The 22,221-nt window shown below is 39.2% G+C and overlaps 1 protein-coding gene across 1 annotated transcript in view; it reads right to left on the bottom strand.

Annotated features, from left to right (window-relative positions):
• The window catches only part of LOC126262380 (39S ribosomal protein L13, mitochondrial), a 35,020-nt gene that overhangs the window by 3,574 nt on the left and 9,225 nt on the right, over window positions 1-22,221 (bottom strand). Inside the window, exons 2-3 of the mRNA XM_049958976.1 lie at window positions 20,985-21,108; window positions 5,441-5,595 (exon numbers count right to left, since the gene is read on the bottom strand). Coding sequence (XP_049814933.1) covers window positions 5,441-5,595; window positions 20,985-21,108 — 279 coding nt within the window. The remainder of the gene's footprint in view (window positions 1-5,440; window positions 5,596-20,984; window positions 21,109-22,221) is intronic.

Here is a 22,221-nt window from a genome sequence, read left to right on the forward strand (position 1 = left end):
AAGGCAAATGTTAGCTTTCAAAACCACAAAATACAACAGTTTTGGACCCAATAGCAACAATTCTGGTCAGGATGCCACACTAGTGCCCCCCTGGCCTGTGACAAGGTGCTCCAACAAGTTATGACATCTAGTGTATTTCGTCACGTGCTCTAAAATGTATCCACATAATCCTAGCTTCAGCACTGTTGAATTATACGCGCTTTATTACCTTAAAATGAATGCTACCATCATGCCATAATGGCAGCCCAGTGGTGCAGCTGTGAGACAACCCTAAAGTTGGCACCTGCCACCATAACCACAACCAAATGGTTCAATGGCTTAATCATGTTTTCAAGATATCCTATAACACACACTCCCTTGCAAGACATTACATATTAATTTATGAAGCACTAACTTCACTTAAATCACATACCCCATCTTATTTTACAAATGCATGTCTCCTACAAGTGCAAAGGTGCAAATCCATATACAGAATAATTCTGAGAACCATAATTACCCTATTTTATGGACTATTGAGATGTACTTTTTTCTTCGAAAAATTGTCTTCAAAATTCAAGTGCATCTTGAATTCGAAATTAATATAATTTGACAGAGCACTGAAAGACCTGAGTCGAAACAAGGCCCCGGGAGTAGACAACATTCCATTAGAACTACTGATGGCCTTGGGAGAGCCAGTCATGACAAAACTCTACCATCTGGTGAGCAAGATGTATGAGACAGGCGAAATACCCACAGACTTCAAGAAGAATATAATAATTCCAATACCAAAGAAAGCAGGTGTTGACAGATGTGAAAATTACCGAACTATCAGTTTAATAAGTCACAGCTGCAAAATACTAACGCGAATTCTTTACAGACGAATGGAAAAACTGGTAGAAGCGGACCTCGGGGAAGATCAGTTTGGATTCCGTAGAAATGTTGGAACACGTGAGGCAATACTAACCTTACGACTTATCTTAGAAGAAAGATTAAGAAAAGGCAAACCTACGTTTCTAGCATTTGTAGACTTACAGAAAGCTTTTGACAACGTTAACTGGAATACTCTCTTTCAAATTCTGAAGGTGGCAGGGGTAAAATACAGGGAGCGAAAGGCTATTTACAATTTGTACAGAAACCAGATGGCAGTTATAAGAGTCGAGGGGCATGAAAGGGAAGCAGTGGTTGGGAAAGGAGTGAGACAGGGTTGTAGCCTATCCCCGATGTTATTCAATCTGTATATTGAGCAAGCAGTAAAGGAAACAAAAGAAAAATTCGGAGTAGGTATTAAAATTCATGGAGAAGAAGTAAAAACTTTGAGGTTCGCCGATGACATTGTAATTCTGTCAGAGACAGCAAAGGACTTGGAAGAGCAGTTGAACGGAATGGACAGTGTCTTGAAAGGAGGATATAAGATGAACATCAACAAAAGCAAAACGAGGATAATGGAGTGTAGTCAAATTAAATCGGGTGATGCTGAGGGGATTAGATTAGGAAATGAGACACTTAAAGTAGTAAAGGAGTTTTGCTATTTAGGGAGTAAAATAACTGATGATGGTCGAAGTAGAGAGGATATAAAATGTAGACTGGCAATGGCAAGGAAATCGTTTCTGAAGGAGAAATTTGTTAACATCGAGTATAGATTTAAGTGTCAGGAAGTCGTTTCTGAAAGTATTTGTATGGAGTGTAGCCATGTATGGAAGTGAAACATGGACGATAACCAGTTTGGACAAGAAGAGAATAGAAGCTTTCGAAATGTGGTGCTACAGAAGAATGCTGAAGATAAGGTGGGTAGATCACGTAACTAATGATGTGGTATTGAATAGGATTGGGGAGAAGAGAAGTTTGTGGCATAACTTGACTAGAAGAAGGGATCGGTTGGTAGGACATGTTTTGAGGCATCAAGGGATCACAAATTTAGCATTGGAGGGCAGCGTGGAGGGTAAAAATCGTAGAGGGAGACCAAGAGATGAATACACTAAGCAGATTCAGAAGGATGTAGGTTGCAGTAGGTACTGGGAGATGAAGAAGCTTGCACAGGATAGAGTAGCATGGAGAGCTGCATCAAACCAGTCTCAGGACTGAAGACCACAACAACAACATAAAAAGTCCTGTGTTTGATTTAAAATTCCTGCCAGTCTTAAAAATAGTCATATTTTCAATGCCGTGGCAAACCTATCTAACTGGCAACAATGGCTTCAACTGGCAGCAGCAGTGCATCGATGCGACTAACAACTTGCAGGGATTCACAAGCTTGCTAACATGTCTCCCTCCCACCCAGCCACCAAAACCCGGAACACTGTCTAGCCTATGATTCATCATTGCATTCTACGGTGCCAGTGAAGTTGATTTGAAAGTAATTTATGTTATTGGTAACCGTACAATATTTTTGTTAGTAGCTAGTTTTGTAATACAAAAAAAAAAAAAAAAAAAAAAATGATATTCATATGATGCGGGCTATAAATTGGAAGTAACAGCATATGCAGAACAACATGGAAACGAAGCAGCTGCATGGCATTTCAACCCTCCACCAACAGGGAAAAAAAATGTTAACAATTGGCTAGTAAAAAAGAACTGAATAAAATGAGGAAGACTAAATGTGCAAATAGGGGCGAATGGGCTTACTCTGAACTTTGAAAATACTCAGTACATCCAATTTTCTACTGCAAGGAGTACAGTTCCTTCAATAAATATATCAACAGAAGCCAGTAGCCAGGATAGAGCATACCGAGTTTTGGGTGTACATATAGATGATAATCTTAAATGGAAAATTCATATTTTGGGTCTCCTGAAGTGACTTTGTTCAGCAAATTTTGCCATCAGAATAAATGCTGATTTTGAGGGTATAGAAATTAGCAAGCTAACTTACTTTGCATACTTTCATTCTCTGAAGTCATACGGAATAATATTTTGGGGTAACTCAACACTTGGGCAAAAAGTATTCACTGCTCAAAAGAAAGTGGTTAGAATAATGTGTGGGGCTCATAGTCGCATGTCTTGTAGGCATCTCTTTAAAAGGTTACGAATTCTTACAACAGCCTCAAAGTACATTTACTCAATAATGAAATTTTGCTCTCAACAACATGGATCAGTTTAAAAACAACAGCGACATTCATGATTATAGCACCAGAAGAAAGAAAGACTTACACTATCCTCTACTTAACCTATCTTTGGCACAGAAAGGAGTAAAATATGCTGCTGTAAAACTTTTCGATAAATTACCAGATGAAATAAAATGTCTGGTAGCCAGCAGTAACAGTTTTAAAAATAAATTGAAATCACATACTTCCTTGACAACTCCTTCTGTACCATAGATGAATTCTTGAATAGGACTAAATAAATCTATAGGTATAATACATGTATTTTGTGCCATTTAAGGGCTTCGTTTAAAAAAAAAAATGAAGGAGGAGAAGAAGAAGAAGAAGAAGAAGAAGAAGAAGAAGAACCCTTCTTTCATTTGTGCATTTCTTCTGTGCTCACCAAGTTCCACATCATAATGGTTACCGTGAGATTGATCAAGGGGACACGTAACTAACTAATAGAGGACTGAATGCAAAATTGTTAAAACTAGAAGATGAAGTACTGAAATGGATTCAAAATTATTCAAAACAGCACTACAGTGGAACATAACAGACTTTACGGGTGAGATTGGTTGGTGCTATAGTTTTTTGATTGCCATGGACGGAGCATGCAAACCAAAATTAAAATATCTCAGAAAATGCCACAAGAGTATGAAGAGAAAATATTATCTTTCCATCGGTTTATTATTCAACATCGAAACAAAATCAGTGTGGAACTAAACCAAATCGCTAATATGGATGCAACTCATCTGACATTTGATGTGCTGAGTAACATAACTGTTCTCATGAAAGATGCTAAAACTGTACCTATAAAAACAAGTGGACATGAAAAAATACACTACACTGTTGTCATTTCATGTTGTGCTGATGGCACTAAACTTAATCCAATGTTCATTTTCAAGCGCAAAACAATGACAAAACCTTCTGAAATACTGCCAAGTGTAGTCGTTCACATACATGACAAGGGCTGGATGGACGAGACTGTTATGAAGGTAAGGATTAATAGAGTGTGGGAAAGAAGGGAAGGTGCTTCACTGAAGAAGAGTTCTCTTCTTCTGCTAGATCAGTTTAGTAGTCATTTGAAAAAACCTGTAAAAGAGAAACTGAAACAGAGAAATATAGATCTTGCTGTTATTCCGGGAGGACTTACTTCACAACTGCAACCTCTTGATGTCTCGATAAATAAATCATTTAAAGTGTATGTGAGAGAGGAATGGAACAAATGGGTGATGAATTCACTCTGAAGGGAGCTTTAAAATGACCTACAATCAATTAATCGTGTCAGTGGATAAAACAGTCATGGTCTAGAGTGAGAGAAGACATTGTTGTTAAATCTTTCAAAAAGTGCAGCATAAGCAATGCTCTAGATGGCACTGAAGACCATCTCATATATGAAGAGGACAACAGTGGCGAGGAAAAGGAAGAGGAAGAAGAAGAAAGTTTGGATTGTGATTTTTGGGGATTTTAAAGATCAGTTCGGTTTTATAAACTTAACTTTTTTTTTTAGTCTGGCTTTGCAATCTAATAATAAAAATAATAAAAATAATAAAAATGTTACTCTTTTCAAAAGATTGTTTACAATATTCTGTTTACTTTCTCTCATCTTAACACTGACTCCATGTTCTTGATCCTAGGGAGCTTCCCTCCTTAATCCCTCAGCAGTCACACTTACTTGTATCTTCCCATCTCTTTTGCTGGATAAAGGAGAGCATGATTTTGAAAGCCAACATTTGTTACCTTTCATTTTTGTATGTACCTACTGCCTCTTCATTGAAGCATTTCATTTTCTACCCTGGGTGTTAAAAAATTTTTTTTTAAAAATGTATGCCTCTTCATTAACGATCAGGCAATTTGTTATTTTGTCCTATAATAGCTGGTATGTCATTGCCTTCCTCTGATCTGAGAGGCAGTTCAGCCAGCTAATTGTAAGATGACAACCAATGCAACCTACAATCCAAATCACAACACACCTCTAATTTTCTCAGTCCCTGAAGCACTTCCAAAGGCTAAAGTGCAAGCCACAATAAGAGACAGAAACTATCCTAAAAGCACCACTGACCCAGGCATCAACCTTTGGATTCTAAAACTAAATAACTTTTCTCATCACAAAAACTGGTACATAATGCAAAGTGTCATACTTCTGGATAATAACACATAAGTAGACAACTTTAATGTCAAAACATTTGAAACTAGTGCACAGATGACAGTCTTACACTTGTAAACTTCTGTACTTTATGTTTGTAAATGCTGATGAAAAACCCGGAAACCTTCTTTCCGTATTCAATAAAGTAACAAAAGGGACCGTGAAGAGCTATAGGCCACATTCTTCCAGTCCCATAATTTCAATTATGTATCAACTAAAAACAAAGCACATAATTAATTACCATCGTTGGATCCTTGTTATGAAGTTCCCATGCCAGTGTCCATGAAGCTCCACCTGGATACCCTGTATGATGAAAATAAGCTCTCTTCTGCCACTCATTTCCTGGCAGTGCAATATCTTTGCTGTTTATAACAACAACATGATCACCACAGTCATCTGAAAGGGAAGACATAGGCATAAATTCTGTTCCAATGAAAAGTTTGTGGAAGGTGCAATCTAATTTATGAACATATCAACTTTAAAAGTTCCAACAAAATTGTAATTATATACAGAACAATTATTAATAATAAAACTGACCAAATGAGGGTGTAGTGGGTAAACATCACAACCTGCCCACTCCTTTTCCCTCTTTCCGCAGGTAGGAAGATACAAATATAGAGTTTGTTACTGTAAATGATAATAGCATAGTATCCCTGATATAATTATGTGAAGCAAAATGAGGACTTATTCTTACGTACATAGTCTACATAAGATGCCCTCTTTTCCTCTTCCATCCTCCCTCTTCAATTCCTACACTGACATATTACTGTCACACTAAATTTCTTTTAAAAAATGAGAATCATGAAACGTGAGATCATGGTAACTAGAGCTCCAATCAATTTCACATTTAGAATACAACTGCAGCTTGTGGATACATTCTGTTGCTTTAAAGCTCCCATTTGACTCAATGTTTCTGTCATGATCAGAAATGGATTTAATTAAAATTTTATTTCGTAACTTAAAATTTTTACATTAAGTTCTTGTACCAAAGCAGCTTTTGGTTCTATAGACTTCAGGTAAATTGTCCACTTCTGGTAAAAAAATCATATCTTCAATTTACATAACTTTTTCCACCTCATTTCATTCGTCATAAGGTGGCAGGTTTTGGTTCCAAAACAGTTTCATAATAAATTGCTAACCTAATCATTGCAGTTCATTGATGTCTGCCTGGGATCCTATGTTAAGCAAGACAGGTGTTTCATTGTGGCCTGCTGCCTCTTCAGGCCACTGGTGACATCATGTGGGAGATGCAGGCAAACAATTCAATAACAACATAAGCACACCACAATGTTGTCAACCGCACCTCCTGCAGCCACCATGGTAACACAGGGTGCCAGCTTCACCACTAACAGTGTGATAGTTGCTGCAATTAGTGTTGCCACTGTGGACACCAATTATCCATCCAAAGGTCATATGCCCACTGATCATTGTGGCAGAACTCTTCCGCTGGGTGGCTATAAAGGATGCCACCCGGCTGATCAGAACCGATTCGCATCTGGGGTCACTCCACGAAATGTCCAAGTCTTCACTCTCCATTTTTCATCTGAGTTTTCCACACTCGACCCAAAGCCAGTCGCACCTGTGGCCCATAAGCGTGCAAATCACATCACTCTCGGATTATGCCAAACATGTCCACGGCCTGCCCAAGGGTGCCACCCCTGCAGACTGTCCGCAGCAGCCATGCTGCCTCCGATCGGCTACAAGCTTCCGCCTCACTAGGACCTTCTCCATGACCATCCTCAAGCCATACTACTATCCACAAATACGGTCACACCAACACTGCTTTTGTAAGACCTCTCACAATACAATATCAGTGGCTATCGATGCATCAGAACTTAGTGGTCCACATGCAAGTCCAAATGACTTGTTTTATTGTATTTGGTTTTTGTGTATAAATGAAGCTCATGTATTCTTGCTACCTGGGGTGCATTAATTAGTGTGGCTCTCTTGGCCATGGAACAGCAATAAGCACACACATGTAAGTATTAACAGAAGCCAATTTGTGATGTAGATTTGCTGGAAACTTTACTACATTCAAACTTTGCGGTACACAAGAATCCCTAAAAATTCTGAATTGTTCCTAATATTTAGGTAAAATCAATAACTTCCCAATCAAGAGTAAATATCCAGAACTAAATTTTTACTTTGCATGCCAGGAAGTTTCAAGTGTAAATGTGACTGTTCTCCTCAGTCAGCCTACAATATAAGTGATCTTTTTTGGAAAAAACTAATGAAGCAATCAATGTAAATCTCTTTGCATATTATAAATTGATTCATGGACAACTTAAAAAAAAAAAATCCAGTCATCATTAAGCTCCCTATCTGAGGAGTTACAGTTGCTCTATCCAGAACGACGCATGTCCGTGATGGAAGTCCTGTGATCTGCAAATCCATTCTGAAATAAAAAAATAAAAAAAAACAATCAATTTTCTTAATCTATAGGGTATTGCACAGTTCTTTGTAATTTGACAAAATAATAAAACAATGGATGTTGAAATAAAGATGTTTCATTGTGTTTTTTGGGCATTTTCTTGTAATAACTAATGAATAAATTAAAATTTTAATAAAATAGCCTATTACTACTTGTGGACATGCCTAAGGAGTAATTCAGCCAAATTTCACAACGCTGTCTTCATTAGTGTGTCTGCAGTCCATTCTGTCAGCTTGAAATAAACTGTATCTCAAGCTGATAGAATGGATTGCAGACACACTAATAAGATAGCTTTCTGAAATTTGGCTGAATTATTCCTCAGGCATATCCACAAGCAGTGATGAGCTATTTTTTATTTTAATTTATTTTTTAGTTATTGCAAAAGAGACAAAAAACACAACAAAACTACATCTTTGTTCCAAATTCTGACATTTTATTTTGTCAAATTTCAAAAAAGTGTGGTATTATTATGTGCACAATACCCTATAGATTAAGAAAATTGTTTGTTTTTGGATTTCACATGAGATTTGCAGACTGCAGAACTTCTGTCATGGACACAGCTCATTTTGGACAGAGAAACTTTAACTGCCTGGATGGGGGGGGCTTAATCATGACCAAATTTCTTTAAAACAAATCAGAAAATCTTGCCCAAGAACATTAAGTGTTAACAACAAGGTCTTTAAAAACAGAGAATAAGCTCAAATTGCTCAATACGAGTACGATTTTGGCCATACCATTTTGAAAGAATTATTCTGGCTTCCACTTGAATTGAGTAACAGAATTTATGAAACATGTATCTATCCAAGAAACCCTCTTAAGGCCATTTCTATTTGCAAATGACAAATCCATACAAAAAAGTAATGTAGACATTAACAACTTCTTGTTGAGCATCAACCAATGAAAGTGATTTTTTTCGGGTGCAAAAACAACTAGGGTCATATGTGCCCACATCAAAACTATAGAGCATGAAGACAGAGAGGAGTTAAAAATGACCACACGTCAATGCCAATCGATGAAGGAGAAGACAGCTAAAAACAGGGACATCAAGAAAGGTCTATAAAATACACCATAGAGAAACAGAGGTCCAGAAATAAAAATTAAATGGCCTTCACCATATTGCTACAATGGATAAAAAGTAAAACACAGTTGACAACCCACACTTCATATGCTAAAATGACCGATAACTCGAGATGACAAACCCAAGCAGGAACGTAAACAGTTAAAAAATGGGCATTCCTTCAGGAAATGGTGGATGGTTAAAAGTTGGGTGCAATGTGCACAAAGTGGTGGGGGAGCACCACTTAACAAATGGCGATGGCTAAAAAGGCAGTGCCCAATATGCAACCTAATTAAAATGATCTCCTCACAGTGGCAAGGCCGAGAGGAGGTCACATCCAAGTCATTGCGAGAGGATTAATAACCTGGACCTTCTAGAATGAAATTTTCACTCTACAGCGGAGTGTGCGCTGATATGAAACTTCCTGGCAGATTAAAACTGTGTGCCGGACCGAGACTCGAACTCGGGACCTTTGCCGTTCGCGGGCAGGTGCTCTACCAACTGAGCTACCCAAGCACGACTCACGCCCCGTCCTCACAGCTTTACTTCTGCCAGTACCTCGCCTCCTACCTACTGGCAGAAGTAAAGCTGTGAGGACGGGGCGTGAGTCGTGCCTGGGTAGCTCAGTTGGTAGAGCACCTGTCCGCGAACGGCAAAGGTTCCGAGTTCGAGTCTCGGTCCGGCACACAGTTTTAATCTGCCAGGAAGTTTCATGGCAGCCCAAGGTGTTGGGGATAGCAATAGGTCCACAATGACATCGTTTGCTAATGTCAGGCCAGAAATCGGGAAATTGAGCTTGGTCCCAGTGAGCCGTCGGAGCTTGGCCCACATGACAGAGGAGGGGGTGGAACTGTTAAAAGAACTAGTGAATGAAATCCAGCTAACTTTTCTGCTATCCCGAAGAACACGATGACATGGTACACGCACCTTTTTATAATGAAAGCAGTTTGTCATTGTAGGATGACGGTTAAAAATGTAGAGAGCACATCTCCGTGCACGAATTGCGTCACGGCATGCCTCAGTCTGCCGAGCGATGGGATACGGAGTGGTAAAGAGGAAGTGCAAGGAACAGAATGTCCTGCAGTGGTAAGGATAACGTTTGTTTGATATTGCACCTGGTCATCACAACTGGAGAGGAGTGAAACTTCCAGTCGGCCTTAGTAAGCTGGCATTTGGGTGTGGACACAGGTGGGGTAGGAGTCAGCAAAAGGATAGCACACGGGAAATGGTCGCTTGAGAAGGTGTCAGAAAGAATGGAACACTCAAGACGATGGGCAAGCTGGGCAGTGCAGGATACGTCCAAATGGAAATTGGTGTAAAAAGAGTCGGAAAGGAAAGTGAGTGCTCCTATGTTAAGGCAGAGCAGGTTAAGTTGATTAAGAAGTCAACCAAGAGGTTCTGACAGGTTCTGGTAGAACACCAAAGGGGATGGTGCACATTAAAGTCAATGAGCAGCAGAAATGGGGGAGGTAGCTGCCTAGTAAGCTGGAGGAAGTCTACCCTGGTGACATCAAATGACGGGGAGATACAAATGGTACATTGGGAAAAGGTCAAGTGGGGAAGGAAAAGGCGAACTGCAACAGCTTCAAGACGGGTAGTCAGGAAGGTGGGTTGACTATGAACGTAATCCCGTATGAGCAGCATGACTCCCCATGAGATGGAATGCCGACCTCGGGGGTAAGGTCAAAATGGTTCGGGAAGAAATGGAAAAGCCCAATTTGCTCATGAGGACACAATTTTGTTTCCTGAAGGTACAGTACAAACGGACACTGTGATTCTAAAACCAACCATAAATCCTATTTGTTGGATTGAAGGCCACAAACGTTATATTGGAGGAGAGTCATGATGAGGAAAAAATGAAGGGGTGTCACCTCGGCAGCTGACAAGAGCCAGCCGGCAAAGACTCACTGCTACAGGGCACAGAGGCAGGAGGATCCTGCTCAATGAGGTCCACAAAAGCATCGGCTTTCTTGTGCAGTTGGCCTGCAGAGTCCAACGCAGAAAAATGGTCGGTGGTGTGCACTCGTGACGTGGAGGCCAGCCAGGCAAAGGTATCACGTGGCGACACCACCGAAGAGGAGCTTTGAGTCTATGAAGGAGAAGACCGTTTGCCTTTGTTGGACTTCATTGAGTCTTTCTGGTTAGCAGAGGAAGACTCACATGTTGGTTGGCAGGAGGGAGGCAGGAAGTCTTCACGGGAGTATTCCTTCTGTCCTTTCTGGCCTGCCAGTTGTGTAGCTCGCGACTTCACACCGTTAGGCGAGAGTTTGATGGCTTGTTGCACAGCTGGACGAGGGGATGGCAATGCTACCATGACACTGAACGATTTCGCAACCTCGGAGCTGAATTTGAGGTCACACGTCTGCTTGGCTGTGCCCTTCATGGAGCAATACATAGCAAGAACAGTACTGTAAGTGCAAATGGAAGAATGCAAGGTTTCTGACTAGCCAATAACTAGTGAGTGACCGTGTAAGGAACTTTTTCCTTTACCCGGATCTCCTGGACAGTTTGCTCATCTAGATACACGGGACAATCTCGAGAGGCGGCAGCATCATCGGCATTGCAGTCGATACAGTGCAGAGAAGGAAGCGGACAATCACCCTAGTGCGCATCCCTACCACAGGTTGCACATTTAGCCGGACGTCAACAAGACATTCGAGGCAGGTGGGGTTCGAAAGTTAACTGTCTTCTTTAAGAAAGAGGTTTATTACAATTCAGCGAGAAAGTAGGTGCTTGTAGAGCATGTCACGCTATTAGCATCTCCAAGAGGGATGAATACAATACTCTGCAATCCAATGAATGATTTTCAGTAAACCTCCATCTCTGATTTTATCACTGTGGTCATTTTGCAAGCTGCAAGTTGGAGAAAGTAATGTGTAACAAAACTTTTCCCAGAACATATGGTCTTGAAATTTCAACAGTAAATGACTTTATGGTGCATTAAGTTTCTCCTGTAACATCTATCAATAGAGGTCATTGAGCACTTCTATAACATTCTCATCCAAACTATACAATACCGTGACAAAAGACACCACTCTTCGTGGATATATGCTCTCTCTCTCTCTCTCTCTCTCTCTCTCTCTCTCTCTCTCTCTCTCCCCACTTCCTATTAATAAAACTTGGTAAGCGTCCCAGACTGGTGAGCAATACTCAGTAATCAATTAGAGAAGTGTGTTGTAAACCACCACTTTTTTGGATGGATTACATTTCCTCAAGATTCTTCCAAACAATCTCAGCCAAGCGTATGCTTTTCCTAAAATTAATCTGATGTGGTCATTCCATTTTAGGTTACTCCTACATACTTTACAGCAGTTACTATTTTCAGTGATTTGTCACCAACAGTTGTATTTCTTTGCTTATTTAGGCTGAACACGTTATTTTCATTTACGTTCAGGGCCAACTGCCACCCTGTAAAAATCATCAATCATCTGCAGGAATACCTGCAGGTATTCCTGTAACTTACTATAGTCTACTGGCATTTTTTCCTTCCTGCAGACACCTGCACTGTCTGTGATTAGCATCATGGAGTTTCTAATGTTAACCATTTACTCATTCATATACAGGGTGTTACAAAAAGGTACGGCCAAACTTTCAGGAAACATTCGTCACACACAAAGAAAGAAAATATGTTATGTGGACATGTGTCCGGAAACGCTTACTTTCCATGTTTGAGCTCATTTTATTACTTCTCTTCAAATCACATTAATCATGGAATGGAAACACACAGCAACAGAACGTAACAGCGTGACTTCAAACACTTTGTTACAGGAAATGTTCAAAATGTCCTCCGTTAGCAAGGATACATGCATCCACCCTCCATCGCATGGAATCCCTGATGCAGTGATGCAGCCCTGGAGAATGGTGTACTGTATCACAGCCGGCCATAATACGAGCACGAAGAGTTTCTACATTTGGTACCGGGGTTGCGTAGACAAGAGCTTTCAAATGCCCCCATAAATGAAAGTCAAGAGGGTTGAGGTCAGGAGAGCATGGAGGCCATGGAATTGGTCCGCCTCTACCAATCCATCGGTCACCGAATCTGTTGTTGAGAAGCGTACGAACACTTTGACTGAAATGTGTAGGAGCTCCATCGTGCATGAACCACATGTTGTGTCGTACTTGTAAAGACACATGTTCTAGCAGCACAGGTAGAGTATCCCGTATGAAATCATGATAACGTGCTCCATTGAGCGTAGGTGGAAGAACAAACTAAAATGAGCTCTTACATGGAAATTAAGCGTTTTCGGACACATGCCCACATAACATCTTTTCTTTCTTTGTGTGTGAGGAATGTTTCCTGAAAGTTTGGCCGTACCTTTTTGTAACACCCTGTATATACAGGGTGTTTCACAATTCATGTTACACACTTCTAGATGTTCGAGATGGGACTTAGTAGCTCATTTTACACAGAAACCCATGTCCAGAAACAGTTCGTTTCCATGATACAAGAAAAACAAGAGCTACTCAATCAAACACTAGATGTTTGTTACATAGTTCGCCTGTTATCATAGGATACCCACATTCACAAATGGCATTAAGACACAATGTCCACTTTTTCCATCCGCCTTGTTTTCATGCTTCCTGGTGATGTTTCAGCTGACATTAGGTGACTTGCACTGCAGTAACAGGATGCCTGAGTAAATGTTCGCAGAGTACACTGATATGTTGTTAATTTATGGTGAAGCTTGCCGCAATGGAATATAAGCTCATCTGTACCATGAGTACAATCCAAATTGTATGACTCCATCTCATCCCATGTTAGCCAAAGTAGAACAATGGCTGCAGGAAAGTGGAAATTTAACAAGCGACAGAACTGTGGTGCTCCAAGAAAGCGGAGCATTGTAGTAATGGAAGAGGAAGTGCTTCATCAAGTGGAAGAGAACCCATCAACAAGCACTTAAGCCACTGTTTGTGACTCGCATGTGTCTCAATCATCTGCTGGCATGTTTTGCAAGAACAGCAACTCCACACATATCATCTCCACAAGGTACATGCCGTGCTCCCAGTGGATTTTGTGCCACATGTCAATTTCTGTACTTGGTTTTCACACCACTGTGTGGATTTTCCTCAGTTTCCAAGGCAAAGTTTGTACACCGATAAAGCACATTTCAACAGGAAAAGTGTTCTGAACACTCGAAATAGCCACATGTGGGATTAAGAAAAACCCAAACCCACATGTATATGAAGATTTCAGCACACCTTCAGCATCAATGTCTGGGCAGGTATCTGCAATGGTCATGTGACTGGGACATACATCCTTCTTCCCCAGTTAACAAGTGTCATGTACTTGATATTCCTGCAACAAGTGCTCGCAGAATTTTTGGAAGATGTTCTATTGGACATTTCAGCATGAACTGTAGTTCCAGCATGATGGCATGGCAGTACATTTTTCGGTTCACATCTAAAACCACCTGAACATTGTCTACAGCGACAGGTGGAATGACTGAGGTGGACCACATGTTTGGCCACCAAGACTCCCAGATTTAATCCCTTGGTACTTTTTCTTGTGAGGTCACATTAAGAGTCTTGTTTATGTGACCCCTGTCTAATCTGAGGAAGAACTGGTTACACAGATTATGGCTGTGGCAGAAGTGATTAACCATACACTATGCATGTTGGGCAGAGTTTATGTGAACTTATTGCGCAGATACACTGTGCGCTCTGAACCTGGCGGTTGTCCTATCGAACAGCTGGTGTAGAATCACAGTGAATAGGAGTGAAATCTACACATCTTTTTTTCCTTGCAACATGGAAACTAACTGTTTCCAGACATGGTTTCCTAAGTGAAACTTTATTTATTAAGTCCCCTCTGCAACCTCTTAGAAGTGTGTAACATTAACTGTAAAAGAACCTGTATATTGTAAACCAAAAGAACTCTATCATGCTTGTTTTGGGTATTCCTTAAATTCTTTACATCTGTTGAGCTGAGTTCCCCAGGACCTGTGTTTGTTGGATTAATGTTTATTTTTATAGAGAAGATTTTCTCATTGGTCAAAAATGTCATAATGTGAGAGCACATAATATATTCCATAATGCTATGACACAGAGCTACACAGGGTATTTCGGTAAGAGCATGCAATAATGTAACAGGATATAGAGAATGGTCTGCTGAATAATTTAAGGTAGGGAATGTGGGACTGGAGAAGCCACGTTAGGGAGATATGGAAGGAAACTTGTCTACCATTTTGTCTAGCATTACTGTTTTCCAGCTTATTTACAACTAACATGCATACAAGTTTACATCTACTGTGCTGTTTATTTGCATGTACATTCTTTAGTTCCTGCAAGGAGACAATGAGGATGAGCCTAATTACTAGGAAATCATGAGCCAGGTTTTGTTTACTTTACTTGTCCATCTCTGTTGTATCATGTTTACATTGTTCCATGCAGAACAACTATGATTCAATGACAGACCCATTCATTACTCTTTGCTACTCACAGAAAACGTACAATACAATACGATGGAGGAGTACCGGTACAGTTTCACAGAACTCACTGACATGCACCTTGCGCACGGGGAAGTATGTTGCAATGCTCTTGCTGCTGAAAGGCCGTACTGGATATGATTTCCTAACAGGCATTATCCATCTTGATAAGTGTTTATTTCTCTTGATCGATGGGGAGACTGGTTCACTGGAAAGAAGAAAAGAGGGACCTGGCAACATGAGGACCATTTACACTTGGGTCAATCCATTTCAAATCACCCAGACAATGTGGCTCAACACTTTGTATTTTTCTGAAATTTTTTATCATGTGTTTCCTATAGATTGTCACAAAACACTGCTGGAAAAAAATCATAAGAGATACTTTTTTCTGTCAGACATTTTTAAATTGGCAGTTGGGCAAATTTTAATGGAAAATGAAGTTTGCAGAAAGTTTAATTGCCAAGTTATTTTAAAAGATATCAGAATAATTGTAAAACCAGTGGGTTTGGTACGAAATGAATTTCAGGTATACATTTTTAAAAATTTTTCTATCTTGTACGAGAATCAGTCAAACACTTTCTGCAAAGATTCGCAAAAAATGATTAATCGTTACTTTTTAAGAGCATAAATTTTTATGAAGGAAGAGAGAATCACTAATAATATGTTATTTCTGTGTATATTACTTACTTAATTAGCTGCAGTATAAGTTTTAGTCTTAAGAATGCACTCCTGTTTTTCTAGATCTTTTCAAAAATGGCCGAAAACCTTTTAACTTGAGTTTTCACAGGTCAGTTGGGTCATTCCATGTCAGTTCAACCAGGGGCTCCAGCTCAGTCTCAGATTTGACTGAAATTCAGTACACTAATTCTACCATGTGTTCAACACTCGTGTACACAGTATTAGTTTCCCCTGCCAATTAGTTCCAGAATTATGACTTGTGAAAGAAGGTGGTGTGACCCGGAAATTGCAACCCGCATCTGGCAATCTATCTTCAGACCCAACTTCAGGTCTTAATAACATTGGAACTTTTCTGCACAGTCCAGTGAAATTTTTACAACCCAGTAACATCCATTTAGAGAACACACTCCATGAATCAAAACACCAACAACATAATTCTGAGGGAAAATAAAAAATTCCAAAATGTGATTAAAAAAATGTAATACGTTAAAAGGTACATATTGTAGGAGTCCTCTATGCCAAATATAATTCAATCAAAAAGGGTATAAATTTTTTTGTGGTAAGCTTAATGTGGCCTAAACACACACAGAACTCATCATGCCCATATCAGTTACACAAACTGAGTTACATGCACACAAAAATAAAAAAATATCAAAAATTACCTGAAAAACATGGATTTTCGAAGTGTGGTAGCACAATAGGGACAAGTAGTATCCAAGCCAAATTTCACACACTGCATAAGTAGACCATAATGATATACCGTATTTACTCGAATCTAAGCCGCACCTGAAAAATGAGACTCGAAATAAAGGAAAAAAAAAATTTCCCGAATCTAAGCCGCACCTGAAATTTGAGACTCGAAATTCAAGGGAAGAGAAAAGTTTAAGGCCGCACCTCCAAATCGAAACAAAGTTGGTCCATTGTAATATGAGACACAATTTAGGTCGAATGAAAGACGATACAGCTACAGTAGTTTGGTTCGAGTCGTAAGCTTAGCAGTTAAGCTTTACCAGGTAGCCATTGCTATGCGGCAGGCGCTCCGTCCGTATTTATACGGGTACCCTTCCTTTTTCACGTGCTTCGTCTGGTTTGAATCGATTGCTAATTTTGCTTTGATCTGATATGTGCCGTTTTCTTTGTTATAGGTGTTTACGTCACTCTAAGCTGAAAATGCATTACTGTACTGTGTAATGCATTGTTTGTCGCATTTTGATAGTGCGTGTTTACGGCCTGTCGCCGCTCGCGGCATGACTTGCTTTTGTGCGCGCTACCGCCGCTTTAAAAAAAAAAAAAAAAAAAAAAAAAAAAAAAAAAAAAAAAAAGGAATAGTCTCATTAGCCAAACAATGGCAAGAGACTGCTATTTGTCGTTACTTACACTGCTACTTTCTTTGATAATGATCAACAAGAACCAAATGCGTATGATAGAACATGCGAATGATAGAACATGCGAATGATAGAACATGTTCTGAACGAGAGTTTTGCGAAAATTTTCCTCCGTTTGAAAATCTTTGCGGCCGCTTCTTTAGTACATCAAGTTCTGCACAGAAATTAGTCATCTTACATTTAAAATCTAGTCAGTTGCCGTGCTTCATTTCTGACTGTATCACTATTAGGCAGAAGAATAATACGAATATAAACATGACACGATACGTATATTCTTCCGCGTTTGCTGTTGTCTCACTCTAGTTTCGTAGTTTATTACGCAGACAGGATTTAAATGAGATAGCAGCAAACACGAAAGAATACATGGCAAAATGTTTATATTCGTATTATTCTAATGGTGAAGAGAATACTGCATGTGATTCACATTTCATCAGGTTCCTATTAGCAACCATCTCTTCTCACAGGTAGGAAAAAACTCGGAACGTAGAGTTGGCCATATTGACAAATATCCCTAACAGTCTTGCCAGTCGGATTTTCGTAGTACATTGAAATTCTGCTACATTCGAAGATGAACAATACGGAATTTGTATTTACTTCGTTGGATAATGTATGAAAATGCAGTGGTCGAAACTCGGGGCGGAGAAAAAAAAAGCTCGTCTTCTACCTTTTTTTTAAATTTATTTACTGATGCAGAGGTTTTGGCGCCAGTATCTATCTTTGTGCCCACAAAGCATGCTTGTGTAGCACTACATATATTCGACGGCAGAAGTTAGTTGTGGCGGCACCTATCAACATTTTTCAGAACTTCCGCTTGCTTTGCACTCGATTCTAAGCCGCAGGTGGTTTTTTGGATTACAAAAACCGGAAAAAAAGTGCGGCTTAGATTCGAGTAAATACGGTATATCTAAAACTTTCAGCATGTTATTGCAAGACATTTGTGTACAATGGAAGTTGACAGATGTATTCGGTGATGTGGCCATTGTTCCACAACACAATTTTGTAAAAACATATCGTAAACTGTTCTGCCTCTTCTTATCCTCTCCCACAACTGTTTAATCACTAAGCAACAACATATCGACAGGTTAACACAACCTATCATTAATGTTTACTGCACCTTAACTGCTAAAAACCAGTTGATTGTGCTTCGAACAGAAGTTTTTGCAAGATTTTCCTATTAGTATAAAGAACATTCTGTAAAATTTCCACTTGTTTTCATTCAGTCCCTTTTTAGAAACAGCTGTGAAAATTGACGTCAAAAGGTTTTCGGACGTTTTTGAAAAGCTCTAGAAAAAACAGAAGTGCATTCTCAGGACTAAAAATTGTACTGCAGGTATTATGTAAGTAATCAACAAAGAAACAATGTATTATTAGTGAGTCTCCCTTCCTTCGTAAAAAAATTTATGGTCTTGAAAAGTAAGAACTGATAAATTTTTTCCGACTCTTTACAGAAAGAGTTTGCCTGACTCTCTTACATGATAGAAAAATTAGAAAAATGTATGCCTGAAGTTCATTTCATGCTCAACACAATGGTTTTTGAATCATTCTGATATCTTTCAAAATTAACTTAGCAATTAAACTTTTCGCAAACCTCATTTTCCATTTTAAAATGTCTGCCAGAAAAAACTACAGCTTATAAAGTTTTTCATGCATTGTTTTGTGATTGTCTACATATACGGTACACATGATTTCTAAAAAATCAGGAAAATAAAAAATGTTAGCAACAAATTTTTTTTATATTGGGTGATCTGAAATGGATTGACCCACACTCGACTTTGAAGAGGAGGTGCTGGAACATGCAGTACTCATTGTATTGCACGTGAAATGGGCACTGCACATACTAGCCAGTGGCAAGTATTCTAAGAACAATAATTATACCCATATCACCCACAACGAGTCGACGCAATGTGACTGACTTCACACCATGGGTCACATTGTGGCAGTGGTTGCTCCAACAATGGACTGATCGACCAAATTTCCTCCAAATTGTGCTCTTTACTGATGAGGTCTTATTTGATCGTGGTGGTATTTCGAACAGCAGGAATAACTATGTTTGGCATGAGGAAAACCCTTATGCTGCAGTAGAGCCACACCATCAAGTACATTTTGATGTGAACGTCTGGGCTGGCATTGTAGTTAACAATCTCACTGGGCCTTATCTTCTACTGGGCCATCTGAATGGCCACCTGTACTTGAGGTTTGTGCAAAAGAGTTCTACCTGAGTTGTTGGACAATGCATCCTTCACTGTACATAGTGCAATGCCTCACTTCAGTGTGGATTTTCGCACCCATCTCAATACTGTATTTCTTTGTCATTAGATTGGAAGGGGAGGCCCTATTCCATGGCCTGCAAGGTCACCTGACCTGAATCCTTTTAATTATTTCCTATAGGGATATCTTAAGTCATTTGTGCACAAGATCCCAGTGGATACGGAGATGGAATTAGTTGCCAGAATTGTAGCTGCCTGTGATGCAATTTTAAACACACCAGGGATATTTGTCAGGGTGCGTCAGAATCTTGTTTGCTGATGTCATGCTTGCATTGAGGCTGATGGCCATCAATTTCAGCACATTTTGTAAGATACAGTACACATGGTATGTTCATTGTGTCAATGATACTATTTGAACTTAACTGTAACTAATATAAAGAAAAAAGTATGCAGTAATGTGATTTTATTCCAATTATCTTCTTAAGCTGGCTTCTCTAACCCCAGGTTCCTACCTCAAACTGTTCAGTAGAACATCATCTACGTTCTGTTAAATTTTTGCATGCTCTTTCAGAAACACCCTGCATAATTAAGTGCATCTGTCCAATCGCCTTTTCCAAAATGGTTAATGAGACACTTCTCTCCAACCACTTGGCACCCTCCGTTGCTCCAGAAACTATGACAGACTGCTGCTAGAAGGGAACCAAGTTCTTTTGCATGATCTCTGTAGAATCCTGCACTTATCTGCTCCACATGTCTTTCGACTATCAAGCAATTTTAGTTGCTTTTTTATTTGAATCTCAATATCTTCCATTGTGGCATTCGTGAGATGATTGAAAGGAGGCAGCCTATTACCATCTTCCCTGGAGAAACTTTCAGAAGATCAAATTCATTATTTTGGCCTTCTATCTGTCATATTCTGCTTCACTGGTACATTATTTTGATCCACTGACAGACTCTGAGGACCAAAATTTCTTAGCAGTTTTGACTTAACAGTCAAATTTGTTATAAGTTGATAGTGCATCAAAAATACATAACATTTGTGTGGTTCTTGACATCTGCATGATCCTCAACCATGTGAAGCCAGCAGAACTAACTGCTTTGTTAGACACTGTTGATACATTATGATTACATTCTCCCTCAAGTCTCCAGGCTCTTCAAGCTCTGACCATAACTTTTTTTTTTTTAATCACTGTTGTACTCTGCCTTCATTATGTTCCTTTCCACGAGAATCAAACATTCCAACACACCAACAGCAAGTAGGCAAAACTGGAAGCTTCCTCCTTCTGGTTATTTTTATATCTATCACTTACACATAACTCTATTACAGTCCAATATCATTTACAAACATTTTGACTGAGATTCAGCAGCAGCTTTTACCTCAACTGATTAATGTATAACTTCACTTGTTCCACACTTGATATTTACAGAACATGATGTGTGACTGAATGAATACGTTAATCCAGAGTAGTATCCAAGTAATGAAATAAAAGATTAAACCAAAAACAGTAGTTCAAAATTCCCATAGTTTGGTCTTTCATTCTGGTATACATATCTGTACCACATAACGACTTGTCATTACAAAACAACACTAAAATTACTTACTCATAGGATGATATATTGGCTTATTCAGACCACAAAGATATTTTTTGATCATCTGGGCAGATTCAAATGGGTTCTGCCATGTAGCATCAAAAACATGCCACACACGTGCAAATGTGGCCCACTGCTGTAAATGTAAGAAAAATACCAGTTTATTCACCTTTAATTTTCTATTTGGACTGTATTTAAAAGTACTGTTTTCATTACCTTGGTGACTTTTTAAAATTTAGGTTGTATTATCAAGAAATAATGTTATGCCTAATGTTCTGTGTTCTGGAGTGGCAGATATTTACATAGTGTGTTCATTTAAAGGTGTTTAAAATTTCCCACATTTACTGTTTGGAAAAATATATTACTTTGAACATTTTACAGTTAGTGATATAAAGATCTGTTAATGGTAATTAATAATTGGCTTTTGATTATGTGTACTGGAGCAGGAAAGGAAATTTAGAAGTTAACACCTATGACTGTGGTTAAAAAATCCGAAACACTAGAAGTTAACAAATAAGTGAACATTGTCCATGAAAGCTTGCATTATACAAATACCTTTTATCATTACTATTACACTATGTTATACAGCTTCTAATTAGAAGAAAACTGTACTCATCATCTTTCTCAAATATTTATAGGGAGAGAATCAAATATTAGTATTCTTAGAACACCAGTGAAGTACATAAAAAACCCGTCATGGCTGAAAAGGAATAACCCATGTCAACTACTGTGAATACACATGTCAATGGAAAAATGTCTGAAGCCTTTTTATTTATGAGCAGAGAAGGAGATTAAAATATCTGTACTATAACCAACATCACATAACTACTGAAAGTAAAAGTCTTCTGACTTGTTAGGCCATGTCATATTTCTATAACACAACGTTCTTTGAACCAACTCAAATTAATCAGCACAATACACAGTATTCATCATCATCTGGGTAATTCCCCCCCCCCCCCATTTTTAAGAGTCACTGTTTCAAATAAACATACGCTGATGAAAAACAGCTGTTGCTAGACTTGCACTTCCACAAAGAGATCTGTGATGAGAAACTGTTTCATTTGAGGTCAACCAATGCTTCAAATGGCTCTGAGCACTATGGGACTTAACATCTATGGTCATCAGTCCCCTAGAACTTAGAACTACTTAAACCTAACTAACCTAAGGACAGCACACAACACCCAGCCATCACGAGGCAGAGAAAATCCCTGACCCCGCCGGGAATCGAACCCGGGAACCCGGGTGTGGG

This window comes from Schistocerca nitens, chromosome 6 (assembly GCF_023898315.1).
Source record: "Schistocerca nitens isolate TAMUIC-IGC-003100 chromosome 6, iqSchNite1.1, whole genome shotgun sequence".
NCBI classification, from domain to species: Eukaryota; Metazoa; Arthropoda; class Insecta; order Orthoptera; family Acrididae; genus Schistocerca; species Schistocerca nitens.